This window comes from Arachis stenosperma, chromosome 1 (assembly GCF_014773155.1).
Source record: "Arachis stenosperma cultivar V10309 chromosome 1, arast.V10309.gnm1.PFL2, whole genome shotgun sequence".
NCBI classification, from domain to species: Eukaryota; Viridiplantae; Streptophyta; class Magnoliopsida; order Fabales; family Fabaceae; genus Arachis; species Arachis stenosperma.
In genome coordinates, this window is record NC_080377.1 from 3,203,453 (window position 1) to 3,226,376 (window position 22,924).

The 22,924-nt window shown below is 30.4% G+C and overlaps 1 protein-coding gene across 1 annotated transcript; it reads left to right on the forward strand.

Annotated features, from left to right (window-relative positions):
* Positions 1 to 5,031: 5,031 nt before the first annotated feature.
* On the forward strand, positions 5,032 to 6,221 carry LOC130973755 (protein FAR1-RELATED SEQUENCE 5-like). Its single transcript, XM_057898410.1, has 3 exons — positions 5,032 to 5,531; positions 5,619 to 6,019; positions 6,145 to 6,221. Exons 1-3 carry the CDS (start codon positions 5,032 to 5,034, stop codon positions 6,219 to 6,221), a joined length of 978 nt encoding a protein of 325 aa, XP_057754393.1.
* Positions 6,222 to 22,924: the final 16,703 nt, after the last annotated feature.

Sequence of the window (22,924 nt, forward strand, 5' to 3'; positions counted from 1 at the left end):
GGAGCCAATTTAGTTAGCGTACAACGTGTATAATGAGAATATTTTTATAATTAAAATCAAATGATAATTAAATTATTTAATTATTATTTATTTTCAATTTAAAATACAACCCAAATAAGGATTTAAACAATGAACAATGCAAAATTGCATCTTTCTCACTCATTTGAACTGAATTACTTTTCTGCCCAGCCTCTTTACAAACGTCCGATCATGCCACACTAACTCCGGACAGTTTCTTTCGCGCTGTCCATCCGCTGCTGGCTGTGCAGCCTCTCCCGCAGCCAGTTTGATTATGGTTGCTTATTCTGTATATTCATTTTCTTCTTCTTCAACTTCAATGACCAGTTTAGGATGGTCATTTTAGTAGGTGTGCAGATAATTATTTTGATTGGATTAGATTTAATTATATATAATTAAAATATGTTGAATGTTTAATTCATTAGGTATTGAGATGATTATTTTTATCCTTAAATGGATGGGTATTTTTACTAGAAATGAAGTGATGGAATGATTATTAATAAAGGTAGAGGTGGTAGCCAATTGAAAAAGAAAAGAGTATTAAAGTAAAATGTTTTGGTAAATTAAAATTTAGAATTGTTATTTTTTTTTAAATAACTATCTAGATTTTTTGAGAATTTAAAATTTAAAATTTGATGTGAAATAACTAAATGAGAATAATTGATTTAACAACAATGCTAGGGAACCAACTTTATATAAGCCAAGAATCAGCCAACTGGTAAACCAGAGGCACCAGTGACTTTAACCGGATGTTGCTACTGATAGGCACACGGATGTTTTTTTTTCTTATAAATTGGATGGTTTTGGATATGATTTCTATGTTTCATGTGTTACGCATTAATAAAACATAATTAATTATATGGAACCAACTAATGAATGATCAAAGCATCTGTTCCGTGATTTTTTCCTAATACTAGCATATCTTTTCTTATGTTTTGAACGTGGTCAACAATAATTTAACAAACAAATTAAATTATAAATTAATAAAACTAATTATAATTAATTATGTTATTCCATTCTTGGCTTATTATTAGTTAGTTCCATATACTTTTCCTTGATTTAAATGTGAAATAACTAAAGATGAAATAACTAAATGACGTTTCAGATACAAGTTGATTTAAAAAAAACAAAAAAACAAAAAACAAAAAACAAAAAAAGTGTGATTGAATAGAAGAGAGTATGGTGAGGCTAGTAGTGATGACCTGACCGAAATGATGGCGGGCACTCACATAAATTTCTGTGGCTATAGATTTCTGTCTTCCACTAATTAATAAGAGTTTAATTCTTCATTGTCAAAATCTTCTCATTGTTCCTTGTTTCTATCATGCTTCATATATTACCCACTACGTCCTCCTTTTTTACATGTTCCACATAAACACAAACAACATTGACATATTTTGAACATGCTTAATTCTTTTTGGATTAAATTATTTACATTCAAATGTTTTAAATCCTAAAGTTAGTTTTGATCGAATTTATTATTACTCTATGTATAACATCAGTTATCCTCATCCAATGATAAACGAGATGAATGCTGAAGATATATAGGTAAATTTAAATCTTATTTAATAATAAAATAAAATATGATTATTGTGAAAAAAGTGTAACTGTATGTTTTCAATTAAAGTGTGCAAATTGATTGAAGTTTTATGTAATTGAGAATAGAATGATATGCTTGCCATCTTCAAGTTTTATGTTCAATGTTGTAGAAAGTAATAGATATGTGCTTATCAAATGATCAATGTAAGCATGCGCAAGTATTGTTATTGTGATGTAACTATGTAAGTACTAAGTAGTGCACTAATTAATAATCCAAAGAGACACATCAAAGTATTATTATGATTGGAATGAATGTTTTTGTTTCTGTCTGATGGACCATTAAGGAAAAATGGAGAAGAATAGAAATTGATTAAATAAATGTCACACTAAAAGCAGTGGTCTACAAATAAATTATTTAATTTCTGGTACATTATAATTGTTTATGTGAGAAAGGATCAAAGCATTGACAAAAGAGAAGGAAAAAAAATGGTACAAAAAAAATATGAAAAATACGGTAATTTCATTAGAAAAAAAATAACTTATCCTTCTTAAAGAGAATATTATAGTTCTGATACCATATTAGAAACAAGAAACTAAACTGGAAAAAGGATTTGTGTATTATTGAGTGTATTCAAATTGTCTGGAATAATACAATATAAAAGGATATTTATAGGTGCTAAGAGAATCAAAATAATATAAATATAATATTTTATAATAAATATTTAGATATGTTAAATAATTCTAATCAATACTAATTGATCATAATATATTCTGACAAAATTGATAGAAAAATTAAGATAAAATAAATAATTATATTTTTAATAGAATAAAATTTTATGTCTCTTACACAACATTAGGATTTGAATCCTGAATTATGTACAGAATATCTGTAATACCTGAATTCAGATAATTTAGTCCAAAGATAAGATACCAAATGAATGCAAAAAATGCATGGCGTAATTTCCAATAACATTAAAGGAAACAATGAAATGAACCAAAACCCATAATGACACCACCGATTGAAGTGACTAATAATATAATTAATAAGAGTAAAGTATCATTTTTGTCCTTAACATTTGGGATAAGTTTTATTTGTGTCCCTAACATTTAAATCGTTCTATTTGTATCCCTAACGTTTATAAGAGTGATTCAATGTTATCCTACTAACAATTATACTAACAAATCAGATTATATTTTTCAATTATTCTCACTTGGATGTATTCATTCTCAATTAGGTCTCACTTGGATGTGTTCGATTTTAATATTATACCCACTATTTGTGTTTAGATTCAATTATGTCCCTAGAAAAGTGAATTATGTAAATGTTGTAGTAATTAGTTTCAACTTTTGATGAGCTATTTTTCGGAGTGGATCATCGATTCTATCACAGACATTTGTATTCTAACTTCAAGAAGAGATTTTTAAAACTCAAACTAAAGCCTTCATGATGTGTAATTGACGGCAAGATAATATTGAATCACTTTTACAAACGTTAGGGATACAAATAGGATGATTTAAACGTTAGGGACACAAATAGAATTTACCCCAAACGTTGGGAATAGAATTTACCCCAAACGTTGGGGACAAAAATGATACTTTACTCTATAATTAATAAGCTTATGTGTGTGTGTGTGTAACAACACTAATAAATATGATTGAGTGAAAGATATATTTAGAGGGAATAAATATGATTGAGTGAAAGATATATTTAGAGGGAAAAGTATAGGGGAACAATAATCCTAGTGAACAATATGAACAATGGAATTACAAATGTAAATTACTCATAAATTTAATTAATGATGTAATTAATTTAATTATACTAATAACTATTTATCAAAATTTAAAATATCAGATTTTTGAAACCAGGAAACTAGCACACGTTTCATATCCTCACCATATCTCCTCTCTCTTGCGGTGGTCCTTCCCAACAAAGAAGGCTCACTTCCCAGCCCACCCACAACCCACACTGCCCTCCCTGTTCCAGCATCCAGCAACCCCCCAAGTGGAGAAAAATTTTTTTTCACCACACCCGTCAACCCGTGCACCGTGCAGCCCGGCGTCGGTCACCGTGATCACGTCCTGTGCAGCCCCTGCAGCCCAAGGCCTCCACCATTGCAGTCCCTGCAGCTCAAGATCTCCACCTATCACAACCATTTTAATGGAGCACAATTCCGTTGAACCGAGTTGTCTCGTGCTAGTTTTTTTTACCGGTGATTCGTTCGACGAAAAAAAGTGAACAGTTAGACAAGGTAAACAATGTATTTTGTTTCTTTTAGACGTATGTTTATTTTCATATAAATTAGATAGTTATTAAAAGCTCAACATTCTTAATCTATTATGATATTTTGTTACAAACGGAACAATTTGGATGGTGTTCTTGTTCCTTCATGTGGTTATTAGTTAAAGTGTAATATATAAGTGGATGATCCCGTGAAAGGATTAGTTTGAATTTTTTCTACCTAAAAAGAGAAAACAATTACATTTTTAGAATGGTGGAATGTTATAATACAATGTACTAGTTAGTTGTTACTACTTACTAGTTACAGATTGGGTTCTTGTTAAGTTTTTATAACTAATTTCAATGAACCATGTGAAAAGTTCTAAAGAAGATGAAGTTAGAAATTTATTTACTGGATATGATGAATTGTTACAATACCTCTTTAATAGGTCACCCTGACATGTTTTAAATATATGTATAGTGTTAAATAAGAAAATTTTGCACATGGTTGCGACTAAAATTGTTACAATCCCCATCTGTATGCTATCAAACCATGCATGCACTAACAAGTTTGGATAAATATGGAAGAAAATTATAGGAGCTAATAACGAGACTTTTTACATGGTAGTAGAAGACTCTATTTTAGTTTGTGTAGTGATACTTGATATGTGGTGGATTTATGCATTCTCTATATAAATAGTAATTAACACAATACTAACTGATTAGGTGCCACTTTAGCTTAATTCATGAATATTAATAAATTTTAATATCATATTTTTGGATATAGTATTAATAAAATCTATTTAGTTGATATTTTATTATAGTATCTATTTACGTTGTGTATGTTTGATTGTAGGCCATTGAATGTACGGAAATTACTGAGTTGGAATGTGATGACATGGAACTTGTTGATGAGGTTCGGACTATATTTTATTGTTGTTTTTTCGTTAACCGCATGTTTGAATAGACCATTTATCGTCGTGTGGCTGAAATGATGTCTATTTTGAACTGATTTGCAGTTACCAGACCATAGTTGCCTTGCTGACGATGAAATACCAAGAGTTGGGATGCGGTTTGAGCATTTGAAGTTGGCCCAAGATTTTTATGCGACCTATGCAAAAAAAGTTGGTTTCATAAGTAAGATAAGGGCCACAAATTTTGACAGGATGACAAAGCAACCGATCAACCAATCTATCCATTGCAATCGGGAGGGTTTCCAGGCGTCTCGTGTCAAGGCACCCATATGAAAGAACACAATGGCAGGTGTGGGATGCAGAGCAAGAATATATGCAAAGTTCGATAGGAAAAAGCATGATTGTGTCTTGTTGAAGGTTGAACTAAATCACTCGCACCCATGTTCAACTAGGAAGGCGGTGCACTACCACGAGAACAGGGAGTTAACAATGCATGCGATGTGTATCATTGAGGTTAATGATGAGGCGGACATTCGACCCAATAAGACCTTTCTAGCATTAGCCAATGAAGTTGGTGGGCCTTCGAACTTGGGCTTCTCAGAGAAGGACGTCAGGAATTACATTTCATCAAGACTCCGATCCATAAATGTCAACGCAGATGTCAAGGAGATGCTGAACTACTTCATGCGAATGAAGGAGTTGAATCCGAACTACTTTTACGCAGTGAATATAAATGAGGATAACAAGTTTACGAGTGCAGTTTGGGTGGATGCAAGGTGTAGGGCATCTTATGAATACTATGGAGAGGTGGTCTCATTTGATACCACATACAGCACGAACCGGTAAAATGTATTTAAGTTCACATTGTTTAATTATTTTATTATTTTTTATTAGTTTCATGTTTCTAAATATAGTTGTTCGTTCTTTAGGCATGGATTGCCGTTCACTGCTTTCATTGGTGTGAACCACCATGGTAAGTCTACTTTGCTAGGCTGCGCTCTGCTAGGCAGTGAGGAGATCCCGAGTTTTGAGTGGGTGTTCACACAATGGCTGGAGTGCATGGGAACGACACCGAAGGGTATCATCACAAACCAATGCAAGTCTATGTTTGGTGCAATTAAGAAGGTCCTACCCAATACACGACACCGGTGGTGCATATGGCATATAACACAAAAGATACACAACAAGCTTGGAGGTTATTCTAGGTTCAAAGAGTTGAATTCTGAGTTAAAACACATTATATGGAACTCTAAGTCGGTTGAGGATTTCGAGGATCATTGGGCTGAGTTCATTGATGAGCTCAACTTACATCACAACAGATGGCTATCAGGTTTGTGTCTTTTTAGGAAAATCATGTGCCGAAAGTGCTTAGATGTTGTTGTGTTCTTGTATTCTGTTATGGAAAAACGTTCTTATGCATGGTTTTGTTTTTTGGTGGGTTTGTTTCTTTTTTAGATTTGTTTGAGGACCGACACATGTGGGTGCCTATCTTTTTCAATGGTCAATTCTGGGCTTCCATGAGGAATACGTAGAGGAGTGAGGGTATGCATTCATTCTTTGATGGATACTTAAATTGTAAGACTAGTTTGGTCCAGTTCGTCCACGAGTTCAACAATGTCCAAGGAACGAAAGAGCAGAAGGAACTGGAGGACGATGCTGCATACTCGAGAATATTCAACTAGATCAGCCATCGAGAGACGATTTCAAAAAGAGTATACCAATGAGATGTTTAGGGATGTCCAAACCGAGTTTGGCAAGAAGGCTGATTGCACTATTCATGCCGTGGATGGACAGAACAACTCCGCTAGGGTAAAAGTGGAAGAGGAAATACTAGTCTATGACACGACTCGATATGTTACGTTTGACGTCCATTTTGATCGTTTGACACACGAGGTTCGATGTGATTACAACTTGTTCGAGAGTGCAAGTATATTATGTTGCCACTGTCTTGTAGTACTTTCATCTTACAAAGTTAATGAGGTGCCTTCCTGCTATGTTTTACCTCGTTGGAGCAAGAACATAAAGCGCAAGCACACCTACATTAAGAGTAGCCACAACGTTAGACGTTCAAATGAAAGCCACAACATATTCAGAGAGTTGTGTGCACATTTCTACAATGTTGCACAGGAATTCGTGGACTGTGATGATGAGGCAGACATGCTGCATAATGTTCTGGAGGATGCAAGGGCCAAGCTAGTAGATTACCGTGGCAAGATGTGAAATAACACTGTCGTTACTGCACACAATAGCATCATCACAGGCCCTTCAACCGTTTTCGGCACAGAGGACATTCAGGCCCCATCAAAGGTGACCATTAAGGGTCGTCCAAAAGGCAAAAGGCTAGGATATGAGTTGGATAAATCAATTAGAAAATCCATGCAGAGAAAGCGAAAGAGTGTACGCAAGGTATGTATAGGAATTAAAGTTAAACTTCACTTTTACAACGGTTTTTATTACGTCGATAGTTGGTTGGTTTTAATTAAGCTTGTTTGTTTCAGGATAATCGTGTAGAATCTGCTGCAAATCAAGCTTCGGAGGCTTCCGCTCAACAGATTGCTAAGCAAGGACTTGGTGGATTCATGTCGCTGTTAAACTCCTTTGACAATACATAGATTGTTTACGATAGTGCATCCATTTTGTTATATTAGAGGTCCCTTTTGTTAGGTCATACAACTCAATATGGATGTTTCATGGTCATTTTCTTTGTTTTGGTTTTCTATGATAAGAAAATTATGAAATTGGTATTTCCATGGCATTATCTTGATGCTACTCACGTATCTGGCCTGTTTATATTTTTCTGGATGTCGTTTGACTGGTTGTAGAATACTGTTTGCATAAATACATGTCGTATAATCTGTATTTTAACCATTTAATAAATTTGGGATGTTGTGTGCTTTTAACTTCAAGTGGCATGTCTAGAATGTTCGCATTACTACGGTTATCGATTGTTATTTTTCTCGTGTTTGGATGGTTACTTCTTATCGGATTAGCTATTTGTTTTTTATTATTTAAATGTCATATAGTATGGATGTTAGATTCCTTAGGCTTGTGCATGGTTATTTTTTTATATACAATGAGTGTCTTAGTAACTAGAATAAATAAAGTGGATGTTCGATTTAGTCGGTTTGCAGATGGTTATTTAGTGTGTATGATGAATGGCATGTTATTAGTCATGAGTTATAATGTGGATGTTCACCTCAATATATTACTGGATGGTTACTTTTAATGTGGATTACGAATGGCAAGTGATTAGCTACATGATTTATAATGTGGATGTTTGCGTCATTAGATGAGTGGATGGTTACTTTTAGTGTGGATTCAAATTTGCATGTTATTACTTACAATAGTTATAATATGGATGTTCACTGGCTCAGGTTCGTGGATGGTTATTTCTATTTGTGCCAGTATGATTTTTTAGTGTGGATTGCGAATTCTTTTTTTTTGTGTATTACGAATGGTGTGTTAGTAGTATATCGCGGATGGTCAGCTTAGTAGGATAGAGGATGGTTATTTCTATAGGTTTCGGGTGTTTATTTATAAAACTTAAGAGTTGTCTATTATTAGGTACAACTAGTACAAGGTAGATGTTTGATTTATTAGTTGGGTGGATGGTTATTTCAGTTTTAAGATGTGATTCACCTTGTGTGTGGATGGATCCGCTTAATACCTTTGTTGTTCCTTACTCTTAGCTTTTAGGAATCGTTAACTACATGCAACAAAACCAAATGTATAGCAATAGAAATAAACCATATAAATGGATTTTGCCATGATAATGTAGCAACTCTGTTGTAATAAAACTCCAACCCATGGACACAAAAAGAAGCTAAGAAGATTTGAGAGTATTGTTTGAAAACTAAGTACAACTATCGCATTCTCCTTTTCCAGGTCTTCCTCATAGGTAATTCTCCCACTCTTTCCATCAATGACCTTGTGCTTGGTGCTGTGAAGGGTGATTTTACCACCTTTTTCTTGTTTCTTTGACGGTTGCGGCGAACACGTTCGTCTTTCTGCTCCAACAAAGACCAGCTGGATTGATTCATTATGGGCTCCCATGACAATATCTAACATCAGCTCACATCTCATTGACAGAAGCATTTCCTATGTAGTTTTTAAAAATATTAACACGTTTAATGTTTCAAATTAACATGAGATGGTGAAAACAACCAAAACGTAGGCCGACATGTTAACTTACATCATTCCATTCATCTATGTTACAATCTTCATTCCATGTCTCCATGAATTTGATGGCATAGATATTGCAGTCCCAACTAGATAATCAAGTAAAAATGATGCCATCAATAAAATGGTTATGCTAAACCCACTAATGAAATGATCATTTATTGGGTTTGTTAGTTTGAACTACTTACCCGTTTGGTTGCATGGGGACTTTGGCATACGCACACACTGGGCCGTTTGGACTCCGGTCATACGTCGGTATGGCCACCCTAGCCATGTCTTCAATTAGCCGTCCCTGAAAATCACTCAGCAATCTCTCTTTAGCATATGTTTTAACTGGTTCATGTATTCATTAATAATGCTTAAAGAAGTGTTTGATCTTACCGCATATGAATCTAGTTTCTTCCTTTCATTGTCAGGTGCCTCATCATGAAGACTATCGATTACCACAATCATTTTCCTGGCCACTTCAAATACATACAGCCACCAGTATCCTTTTGAACACATCGGAATAAACCACTGTCACAAAAATTCACGCGTCACAACATAGTCAAACATTAAACGTATGGTGTACCATGAAGCATAAATAGATCAAATTCCGCACAAGTGAAACAATCATCCCAATCTACGGGCACCAATAGGCGATACATCCGCCGTCCTAATTATGATGGATTCTATTCAACAAGCACTACTCAACAGGTCGATCAAGAAAAAACATCAAGAATTGTGTTACATATGCAACAAACACCTAGCAAACTATGCATACTAATTGACACGGACAACTACATTCTCGTCCAAATATACTGTGTCATGCAACATGTAAAATACATCAATGTCTCACCCCACAATCGTGTGCAGTAAGAGTACATAGCAATTTAAAAAAAATAAATGTTAAATAAGGTCCTTGGAAGCATAGCTATTAAATTTGAAGTTCTAATTACGTAAGTCACCAAAACAACACCTAATATTGATTGCGATGGTTATCAAATATGCTAATCAACATGTAAATAGAGTCTTTGCACGGTTAGACTCAACGCCAATAGTACTTTCACTTATATCCATTCCAATCAAATGGGTCAAATGCAAGTGGACATGTGAGGATTAAGTAAAATACACTTTTAGCTAATACTAGAAAATTGTCAATAGATCCCAAATTATACTTACAATTTTTTCTTAAAATAAACCAACAGGATTCCAATTCAAGCCTATCTTTTCTATATCAAATATTCATAATTAGAGTATTTAACAGTTTCTAAATTTTGACAGCCTCTTAGGTTAGGTTTTGGGATGAAAAAAAATTTAACATTGTCAACCAACTTGCAAACACCTGGGAAAAATTTTCAACCATACGTTAATGAATAAAATGAGAATTAAAATGTAGTGAGAGTACATAGGCAGTAAGAGTACAAAGGCATAACACCCACAGTCGTGTGCAGTAAGAGTACATATGCAGTTTTAAAAAAAATCAAGTTAAAAAAGGTCCTTGCAAGCGTAGCTGCTTAAAAAATTGAACTTCTAAGTACCTAAATCACCAAAACAAGTCCTAATATAACCAGCTTTCGCAACATCAAAAAGTACTACCTAAATGATGTAGATCATGTCACATTTTTTCAATTCATCCTTTCTTACAAAATTGAACACCCGTTATTTATAGAAATTAACGGTCCATCATATAAACCAGAAATAGACAAAGAAAACAATACTAAAATTTCAAGTCAGGCTCCAACAAATTTTAAACATCTTTGCCTTAATCCAAGGAACCATGAACCATTTGATATTACTATTCATGCTATAATTTAAAAAAAATAAACATATCAAAATCAACAGCATAACACCCCACAGTCATGTGCAGTAAGAGTACATAGGCAGTTTGAAAAAAATTAAATGTTAAACAAGGTCCTTGTAAGCATAGCTATTAAAAATTGAAGTTCTAATTACGTAAGTCAACAAAACAAGTCCTAATATTGATTGCGATGGTTATCAAATATGCTAATCAACATGTAAATATAGCCTTTGCACGGTTAGACTCAACGCCAAAAGTACTTTTACTTATATCCATTCCAATCAAATGGATCAAATGCAAGTGGAAATGTGAAGATGAAGTAAAATACACTTTTAGCTAAGACTAGAAAAATGTAAATTTATTCCAAATTATACTTACAATTTTTTCGTAAAATAAACCAATAGGATTCCAATTCAAGCCTATCTATTCTATATCAAATATTCATAATCAGAGTATTTAACAGTTTCTAAATTTTGACAGCCTCTTAGGTTAGGTTTTGGAATGAAAAAAAAAATTTAAACATCGTCAACCAACTTGCAAACACCTGGAAAAAATTTTCAACCATACGTTAATGAATAAATTGACCATCCGATCTAGATTCATTAAACAACTCACAAAGCAACATATTCATAGCACGTGCTTCACACGAATTGCTAACTTACTAATAACCGGAGGCAAAACAAAGCCAAATACAGTAACTCATTAAAATACAAGATGCGAAAACCCGGGTGCTCATAAACATGTACGTGTCATTATTTCTTCCAACTACCTTATGTTCACAAACAAATGGATAAGTCAAACAGACCCAGAAATTTTCGAAAGCAACAAAACCCTTCTAAGCAGCCAGAATATAAAAGTTACTATGAACATCTAAACATTCAATAAACGGTTATCGGTTTACTGACCTTCAATCTGGAAAGAGAAACACACCCCACGGCTTCTCTTGTTGCACCCGGTAATGACTCCAACCAATGCGAAAATGCAACGGCTACAACCTAAGGAGACTGCGGTTAAAGGCCAACGCCGGTGGTTTATGGGCGACTTCCACTCGACGGGGCCAGGGATTCTCCTCTGCTGCTGGTGGTCTTCGCAATGGAGGCGCTGGCGGATGCTCGGTCCGGCAATCGACAGGATGAACTACGGGTAGCAACAAAAAAGGAGCGGCTAATGGGGGAAGATCCTCCTTTGTCAATGCCGTTCGAAATAGCGGTGAGAGAAGGCTAACGTTTCCTTTCCTGAAGGGTGTTCGAAAGTTAGGGAATGGGAAAGGTTTTGACTGTTGGGTCAAAAAAAGGGGGAGTGGATGGGATGATTACAATGGTATTAATTAAGATAATTAAAATTAGGATTTTAGAAAGGGGGGTGTTTACGAGTATACCTATGTTATTAATCAAATTGGGCTAATTATTAAGGCCCATTGTTTATACTGTTCACCAAAATCATTGTCCCCCTAACATCTTCCTATTTAGAGAGAAGAGGGGGTGATAAGTGAGGCCAAATATTAAAACCCTAACGGTAAAATGTTTGACTTATTGTCCCCATTATAATGAAAAAGCGAAATAGAAGATCCCACACAAAGTGCAAACCAATGAACGTATACAAGTGTGCCTATCAACATGGACTAAAAACAGCTCATTGTCTACTCTCTACCCTCACACGTACCCCATAATCATCATCACACATATTCCAGTATTTTTCTAACATATTCAATACATCATTATCTTAGATACATATATTTAATGGGTGTTTTATAAACATATATATAGTTATCTAATTATTATCCCTTGGTTTATGTAACTTTTGAATATTATAAGTAATCATAAATTTTCTTAAAATATACATTAAATATATTCTAATAATAACATACACTTTTTTATTTTATTATTTTGTTATCAAGATACATGCATGTTCAAAAATGTTTGTCGCCTAAGTATCCATATCCTAATATAAATTTGGTCACGACGTTGATGATTATATGAGCAATGGTTGGTGGTGGGATCTGACTACTGATATAGATCTTTGGAATAAATTAATGTAGGTGAAAAAAACATGTTGAAAAACAAAAATGTTTCATAACAAAAAAAAAACAATTAATAAAGAGTGTTTGGTTTTTTTTTTAAAATAATAAAATAAAGAATAGAAAGGATTTAGATATACCTAGAGAAGGACCGATGATGACAAAGTCAAGCAGCAACGGTGACGACAACGGACCCATAACAATGACATAAAGACCTGTGGTGGCTCGTTTGAGAAAATGTAGGAGAGGAAAACATTTGCAATGGAGGGAATGCATTGATACAGGCACAGGAACGGTGACCAACGTACAATGTAAAATCTTTTGGGAGGCTTTGATGGTAACAAGCAACAAGAGAGAAAGATAAAGGAGAGAGAGACTTGACGTAGAAGTAAGGGGGTTTTTGATTTTGAATTTAGGGTAAATTTACTGTAAAATTTACTGTAAAATTTACCGGCATACAAATTCAATGACAAGGAGTTGGTTGTTATCTAACCACCGTATTTCACTAATTCATGTTACCGTCGATAAATTCTGACAAAAAAATTACTGCTAAATTTGGTGTATTTATAATTATTTTTTGCGTTATCATTTACCATCCAATTTTGCAGTGTATTTTTAAATCCTATGGTAAAATTTTTTTGGGATGAATTTTCAGTCATTATTATTAAAAAATTCTCTGCTAAACGGCTAAACCCACTAGTAATGATCACTAAATCTGATAATAAATTCAATAGTATTAAGCGCATTTCTTATAGTGATCTCTATAACATAATCATATGGAATTTAAATACAATGTTGTAATTAAATTCAATGAAAAATAACATATATACTCTCAATATAGTACTTACACTAATGAGCTAAACATCTTCATGGATATAAGAGCCGTCATTTTTCTTATGCACCATGTTCCAGATCTTGTCTTTCTTATATGCCTTCCCTTATAGTGGTAATTGTAACAATATAATTAATACTATCATCATATACTAAACAAATGAAGAATATATGAATAAAGATATTGTTAAAAAAATAAATTTAAATTAATTTTCTCTATTTCTCTCCATCCTATTAAGTTTTTTAAATATATATTTGTTCGAATCACATCATATTTTCTCCACTTCTCCTATTTTGCCATAAAAAATGAGCATACTTTTAGACACTAATTTTGTCCAACTCAAAAGCACATTAAATAAATTTATTATATTATGAATTTAAATTAGATTATTTATGTATCATCTTTATGGCAATAAATTAAAGAGTTATTTACTTATTTTAATTAGTCAACCTCTAATAATAGAAAAAGTCAATTATAAGTGATTATTCCTAATCACAAGTCCTAAACCAAAGAAGTTAAGACAATTGTAACTCTTAATCAATCATCCATTAAAATTAATTAGTGACTCAAGATCACCTCAATTCATACATCTAATCAAGTTGATCAAATCTACTCCATAACTATGAAAATTATTTTTTCAAATATTTAGTGTGCATAAAATAAAATTATAGAAATAGCAATTAAAACTAAAAGATAATAAACTAAAAAACAAGATAACAAAAACAAAAATAAAACATATAACATAAATTTAAATAATAATCCAAATCTAATAAGGACTTTTTATTTTAATAAATTAAATAAATATAATAATTATTAAATTAAATAATTTTAAAAATTATTATCGAAATCCGTGAGTCTTTCTTATCTCGGTTACACTGTGAACGCAAAAATTTTACACGTATCTCATTTGCAGTGTAAACGAGAGATAAGACACGTGGACATGATACCAATCAAATTAAAAGACTCGTAAGTTGTCAATCGCTACTCTCCATCGCAGGACCCTCGCCTCGTGCTGATCTCTGCTCTACTGCTGCAATCCAACCAACCCGACACCAATCAAAAGAATAAAAGCAGTTCATTATGCAGAAGGTCGTAAGAAGTTACAAATTGATAACTAAACAAAGATATAAACAGTTGTTACCTCTCAATCATAGGTTACGTATAGATCTCTCGCTCTAGTGGACACCACTGAGAAAATTTCTGGTATATCCAGGACATCAACAGCAGAGTGCAGCCAGTAATGTCTGTGACACCTCGGTATGCCGCCAAGCACAGTGATTAGTATGTCCAGGTTAGCACCGCCGAGTCCCAAGACAACGTCTAGCACCGTCCAAAATCTTGAAGAAGTGGGAGCCAACGCAGGTGGACCAAGTTGTTCGACTTGTCCGTCATCAAATAGCCTACTATCAGTAACACGATGTAGCACCTAGCGTACTGTTAGAGGGTCTCTGGATTGTCCGTCGGGGCTCTGACTGACACGGTCCCGCAGCCATACGAGTTTCAGCGTGAACGACTCCTTCCTCTGATCTTCAACGCAAACTCTTCATCTGAAATTCTCATCTTCCTAATTATATTATCTCTCTCTCCAACCACTGAGGTTTCATTTTAAGAGTAGCATTGAATCAACTTGAAAAGAAATAATCACAATAAAAGTCTTTAATTTTAAATAAATAGTCAAATTAATCCTTAAAAAATTATGCACATACAATTTTTATCTTAGTCTCTAAAAAATTTTTTAATTAAATTTATTCCTAAAAAAATTTTAATTAAAAAAATTAGTCCTTCTGTTTATTTTTTAACTAACACCATTTAAAAAAAAGATGATGTGACCTATTAAATATCATCTACACAATGCTTAACAATTCTATTGGACAGTCCCAATAATTAAATTAAATTAGTCCCTAAAACCCTAAAATCGTCTACATTCAGCCATAGAGACAACAATACAACTACTCTAATGAAATGAATAGTCACTCATGTAAAAAGCTCGCAATAATTCTCAGGACTCCAAGGAATTGTTCTTCAAATCTCAAAAGCAAGTTTCTGAGAAGCAAAAGAAGGATAAACCAATAATTTACAGTATTTTCTAACCACAATTCCAATAAATACAAGAGATCTGGATCCCATAATTTTAGCAATTCATTACAAATATCACAAATTTCATCTCAAAATTTTTTCTATTAAACTCAAAACGATTGAAAATATGCCAAATTTAATATACCTGCTTTTGAAATAAAAAACTCTGACCAAAATCAAAATTAATACATATTGCACGAGTAAAAAGGCAAATCAACCTAAACAAAAATATGTCAAATTCAATAGAAATATGGCTTCGCTTGATGATTACGAGGCCGATGAAGTCGACTTGGTATTTTTAACAAGAGTATTAATATTAACCACAAGTATTTTTATATATAATTTTCACTTTGTATTCTAGCTCCTCAAATAATATCACATAATAAAAGTGCAGTCACACATTAAAAAAGCGATTAAAATGATATTTGGAAGTTTATACCATTCAAAAAAATTTTAAAAGATATAAATTATAAATAAGTTTTCAAATAATTTAGAAAAACGATAAAAATTATAAAAATTATCATTATTTTATAAGTGACAAAAAAATTTTGTATTTAATAAATAATTTATGTATTTTATTTTAATTTTTGTAAAAATATTTGAATAACTATTTAAATCATGTATACAAAAGATCATAGCAACATTTGATCTCTAGGATTTTAAATTTTTTGAAAAAACATTTTAGTCATTTGCAAAAAGATAATATTAAAAATGTTCACTTGATGCAAAAGTACCAAATTTTAAAGATAAAAATATTTTAATTTTTTAATGATATTATAAAAAATTGCATCAAAACTTAATTTTTAAGTTTTTTTGAGAATATATATTTAATATCTAATTTTTTTATTTTTTTAAATATTTCATAAATTTATTTATCATTCGTATTTTTTAATATTATTTTTGTCAGCAATATAAATTTTCGTGTATTAATTTAATAGTTTATCCAAAAAACAAAAGAAAAATATTAAAGGACTAACACTTTTTATTAATATTAGTCTATACTTTATTTCAATATGTTATTTTTATAATATTAGAATTCAGAATTTAAAGTCTAGAATTAGTACAAAAATATTTTTATTGACCAAAGGTTAACAAATAATAATAATTTTTTATTAGTAATGTAATATTTTTCAAAGTAAAATTCATTATCACAAATAAAAACAAATTGGATTATTAATTTTTTAATATAACTTTCAATTTCACTAACTATATATTTTTTTGGTAGCCATCATCACTCGGTTTTTTTTGTGTTGTTCAATATTTTATATGAAAGTTAAATTTAAATTTGTTCATATATATCTGTGATAACTTTAATTTGTTCATAAAATTAAATTAATTTTGTATTCGATCACAATGTATATTAAAGTGAAAGTTTTTTCATATTCATTATTTGACCATATTATAATCACACTTTATATTTGGGGACCATAATAAGATAATATACCTTCTTATTAGAAAATAGAAAAAAAGTATTGATATTATATGTAGTTTTTAAAAATTATACATTTATAAATTAATGTAAATTTTTTTATAATAATTAAATTGATTTTATATTTATTTTTAAGGAATTAAGTTATTATCTATTCATTTATCTTTTGCCATGTGTAATATTTTTTTACTTAAATTTTAATGTTTTAAGTATTTAATTATTTATTGTCATCCTGTTATTATTTGGTGTAGTTAGTGTTAAACACTTAAACTCCTTTAATCCTTTAGCCACATAAGAAGCCGTTAGTTTTTCATTATCCTCTGCGTTAATTTATTATCATTTTAGGAATATTTTGGGTATTGTACCTCATACAAAAAGACAAAATTTTGACTTGCTAACTATCGTACCTGCTATATTCCTATTCCAATAAAATAGATGGAACGTGTAAAAATCCTAAATATTTTTATATAATTATTAGAGTACTAACGTTCTTATTATGTACTTCTAAAGAAAATAATTCTTCATTTATTTTATGTTTAATTTTATTTGTTTTCTTATTAACTTTTGTTTGGTTCTTTTGATGTTTTTTTAGATTCTTTTGTTTCTAATGCATTTATAGTCTTTGTGTATAAAGAGATTTTTCATAATCTATGACTTCAGACATTAAATTTTTATGTGTAAAAAAATCTTTATTTATATCATTCAGTATTATTAATTAATAAATTATAGATGATATTTTTAAGTTGAAGTCTTAATACTTTTTATTAGGTGGTTCAATATTTAATAGAAGGTTATTAGGTAACTCTATTTAATATTAAACCTATTTTTTTTTTTGTTGATTGTTCAGCAAATATATGAAATTGTGTTTTTGTTATATAACATGACATAAAAAAACTTTTTTACATTAGTAACGAATATGCAAGAAATAATTTTTAGTTTTTTATTTATGCTAAAAAATTTGTATATATTAATTTAAATTGATTAAAGATAAACATTAGAATTTTTAAATATAATTTTATTTAATTATAATATACAGTATATTATATATAAATAATGTATTTTGTTAATTTCAATACTAAATATTTTTCATGCATTGTACGAGTCATTCACTCGTAAAAGACTAATACATACACTTTTAAAATTTCCCATATTATTTTGATTGAAAGTGCGAAAAAAGTCAAAATAAGAATGTGGTAAGTAGGGTAGGTATCTGTCATACCATCGCTGATTAAACTAAAGGCCAACTAAGGGCGAAGTTAGCATACAATTTAGAGAGGGACTGAAATTTAATTTTTGAATATAAAAAGATTAAAATAAAAATTTTAAGACCGTTTATAAGAAAAATTGAAATTTAAAAGGGACCATTTACACAATGAGAGGCTGTGTCCCTGAGGTCAACTAATTATGGAGTAATAATGTACCAAAAAGAATTATTAGCTAAATAATCCATTACACAAGTTCATTAGAAAAAATGATCCACTAAAATACTACACAACCAATAAATGCTCGATGCAGGGAGAGGGAATAAAGACTTCCTAACCTGTATGTTGGTATAATTTACTGTTTTTTTTTATGGATAAATAACCAATAATATTTAAAAATATTGACTAATGTTAAACTATTAGATTCAACGTATTAGATTGTTGCTTAAAAGTATCAATCAATATAAACTAAAATTATCAATCATGGATATTAACATCTGAAGAATCATATATGATTCTACCCGTGACGGAAGATGAAGTTTCGTCATGATATCTACTACATAAATATCCGCAGTATTTAAATAAAGAGGAGTATTAGAAGAGATCATTATAATTTATTATTTTTATCATTAATTAATTATTATTATTTAAAATTATAAAATAAAATATATTATTATTTAATTATTATACTAAAAAAATTAAATTAAAATAATTAAATTAATAATTAAGTGATGATTAAAATAATAAATGATGATAACTCCTAATTTTTTTAAATGAAAGTCCGAATATGACTTTTCATTTTCTGTTGAAACGTTACAATATAATATTTTCATCGTGACGAACAAATTATAATATAGGATATAGATACTATTCTCGATTTATCACTTTCATTATACTTTTTTTTTTATAATTAACAAAGGCTGCCATATAAGATAAGCTAAGGGTTTTGCTAACATTAAAAAATAGAGCTAAACATAAAACGAAAACTAAATTTCAACCTGACAAAAATAAAAACATAAAACCTTTTTATATACATAAAGTATGTTTTTTTGTTTTTAATTTTTTAAAATTATTCTTAACTAATTTGATTTAATTTAATTTTTAATATTTAAAATAAATTTTAATTTTATTTCTAACATTAATATTTTCACCGATTATACTACTGTACACTAAAATGTCACACAGTTAATAGCCAAAATTTTATGGTACTTATTTTGGTATAATAATAAATTTATATGTATCAATATGTTAAAAATGTGGATAAATATCAACACGATATGTGAAATTTATTTTTCATGTTAGCATATATTTTTTTAATATATATATATATATATATATATATATATATATATACTATTATTATTAAAATGTCTTTATAATTCAATAAAAATAAAAAATATTTTTTATTTAATTTTATAAAAAACGTAAATACTCTTTTTTATGTTAGACAAAAATTATTCTTTTAAATTAATCAAATAATTTAATTTTATAATTTTAAAATTTAAATAATTTAAAAATAAAAACAAAAACACATACATTTAATTATTTATCTATACTAAAAGAGATTATTTCAATGTTATTAATGATTTTCCATGAACCTTAATCAATCATTCATACTAAAAATATAAATAAATTAAAAAAATACTAAAAAATATCAAAATGTTCTTTGTTTTATTGCGTTTCTCACCCAATCTTTAAATCTTAGACTAAATGCTCTTTTCTCTCTTGCTGTCAGTAGTCTCTCTCTCGTCTCTTTTCTTTCACACTCGACTCTCTTTTTAGGTTTTCTTCAACATACTCTTTTCTCCATCCTCTTCCTTCTCTTCTCTCCGATAAAGAAGACGAAAAAGTCTTCTTCTTTTCTCTACTGTGCCCTACCAAGATCACCGCAGTATTCGTCGCGCGCCTCACTCAGTCGAGGAGAACGTCGTCGCGTCAGAAAGCGTCGCCATCTTTCCCATTCCAGAGAGTGTCGCCATCTTTCTCGTTCCAGAGAACGTTGCCGTCTTTCTCGTTTTTCATCACCGTCGTTAGTCTCTCTCTTTTGGTAACTCACTCTCTGTAATTTCTGTGATTTTAATTATTATAACATTATTGTGATTTTTGTAAGTAATGTAATTTGCTTTAATTTCTATAATTTTATATTAATTGTTGTTAATTTTGATAATTCTTGCTTGTTTTAATTGAAGACATAGTGTTTGTTTTAATTTTAAGGTTAGAAAATAATTTGCTACTATGATATGGAAAAGTTAGTTGAAATAATAATATCTTTAATTCTTCATAGCCTTGATGTGATGATAATTTGATATTCCTCATTCCAACTTTGAGAGGAGCTTAATTTGCTCATGGAGGTGGATTTTGTCTCTACTCTGTCTTTCTAATTTTCCTCATTTGCTTTCTATTTTATTTTTCATTTTTTTTTAATTTGTTAGACACAAAAGAAAAGCATTTTATGCAGACAAATAACTCATCATTATTTACAAGAATTATCATGCATATAATTATTCTTCTAGATTACAAAAAAATATATATACTTAGGTCTTCTTTTGTAGTTGAATATCAAATTGCACAAGATTGTGTCCCCTGTGTGTAGGACTGTACATAATTATAGATAGTCTAAAAACTAAATCTATTTTTGGTTAACTAAATATTTAGATTAAGTTAATTAATCAAATTAGTTTTATATAATAAAACTAGTTATTAATCAGTTAAAAAATTTAAAAATCAATTTTTAATCGATTATTAAAATAAAAATCGATTTTGGAAAAATAATCGGTCTCTGTATAAAAAAAACAATTTTGAAACCAAAAAAATTAGTTTTTACACCAAAAAATCGATTTTTATACAAAAATTAGTTTTTTTACATACGAAAACCCAAATTTTAACATTACTTTTTAAATTAAATTTTTTAATCTAAAAATTATTCTTTTTTCTTTCTAAATAATACAAATAACATTTGAACTAATAGCTACAAGATTTAAATCATTATATGCCAATTGCCAAACCCATCAAACACTGCTGAATAATATGCATTCACAGCTTCCATTTCTAAATTAGTGTTAGAATACGAGTAACAAGATAAAAAATTGAAATAAGAGTAAAAAATAAGTAATTAAATCCTACCAAGTTAATTAAAACATTTGTCTATTAAGTCTAATACCTAGAGTGTTTAGAACATAACTAAAAAACACATAAACAATCAAGACTTTTTTGTCATTTTCAAGCGTAATTGAATTTGGATCCACTGAACAAGTAATGTCCTCTGATAAAATCAAATCTATACAAAAAAACTATATATATCAAGCTAACTGACAGAAAAAAACTATAAAATAGATATTGGAATCGATAAATTATCATATGATATATTTAAGTGACATTTAATATTTAATTTACCTTACTCGATCTTTTCAAGCACTTCGAAATTTCAGGTGCAAGAAAAGAGAAAAAGTCTCATTTAAGCTAATCTTCGGTGCATAAAAGGGCTTCTACCATCTTAAGAGTCAATGAGCTACAATATTGATCAATGGTTCTTTCCCCCGTACTAAAAGCATACTCAGAAACTACTGTTGAAACTCGTATAACCAATATGTCCCATGCCATATTTGCTAGGACGGAAAACCGATTCGAGTTAGCCTTCCACCATCCTAAAATATCCAAAGGCTTATCATCTGGCTCACAGTCTTCATTCAAACAACGATCAAGCTCAAATTTAAGATTGAATTTGCGATCGGTTGGTCGGCGATATAAATGTCTTGATAAATGTCTTTGGCTTTATCACTTGCACTCGGTTGGGAGAGGATATCATCTTAATTTTCTTCATCTACGCCTTGATATAAATTATAAAGTGAATGAAGACAAGAAGATAACTTTGTCTTCAATTCACCGTCCACTTCCACACCAAAAGAATTAACTAGGCATCACTCAATATAATCCAATTTATGGCAAAGATCTAGAACTACATCAATTAACATGTTAATAATTTTTGCATTTCTTCGATACTTGTTGTATTTTACTTTCATCTTATTGGCCATAAGATTTATGCTCAAATCATTATCATCACGATATTGTTGAATCCTCCTTCCAAGAGTAAACACTTTTTTCATATATAAATTATTAGTGACATAAGAGGATCCAGAAATGCAAAGTGTAGCATCATAAAATATCTCCAAAAATGGTAAGACAGACTTAACATAATCCCAATCTTGAATTGAAGGTACCTCTTTTCCTTTGTTTAATTCTTCAACAAATTTTTTTATCTTGCATCTCTAATAGTTCAAATGCCTTCTGATGTTTTAAGGCTGCTACTAACATCAACTATGTAAAGTTTCATCGCGTTTGAGTGAATTATTTTGTTATGATTCTTCTTGTTTCATTATTTTGAGTGGAATAAAACCAAGAAAAAGAATAGAAAATTCAAACAAAAAAAAATAAACAAAAAGAAAAAATTTCTCAAAACTTCTAATCATGTTCTTCTTTTCTTGTCTTGTTCATCTAATCAAATAAAGAAGAAGAAACACATAATGCTGCAAAATCAATTGCTGGATTTGGATGTATTTTTGTTCATGATTCAATTTTGTTTGTGTGTTTGTTTTCGAATTAAGTTTGTGTATCGCAATCATTAAGTAATTTTGATTCATTCTAGATTTAAATAAGGTGTATTTAGTCTGTGCTTGTTTTAAAACGAGTTTACATTCTGAATTTAATTTTCAGTTCATTTTGA

Excerpts from the sequence above, each read along its gene's own strand:
- LOC130973755 (XM_057898410.1), top strand. The coding sequence starts at position 5,032 with ATGGCAGGTGTGGGATGCAGAGCAAGAATATATGCAAAGTTCGATAGG. Across the intron at positions 5,532-5,618 it reads ACCACATACAGCACGAACCG|GCATGGATTGCCGTTCACTG; the intron begins GTAAAATGTATT and ends TTCGTTCTTTAG. Across the intron at positions 6,020-6,144 it reads TCACAACAGATGGCTATCAG|ATTTGTTTGAGGACCGACAC; the intron begins GTTTGTGTCTTT and ends TTTCTTTTTTAG.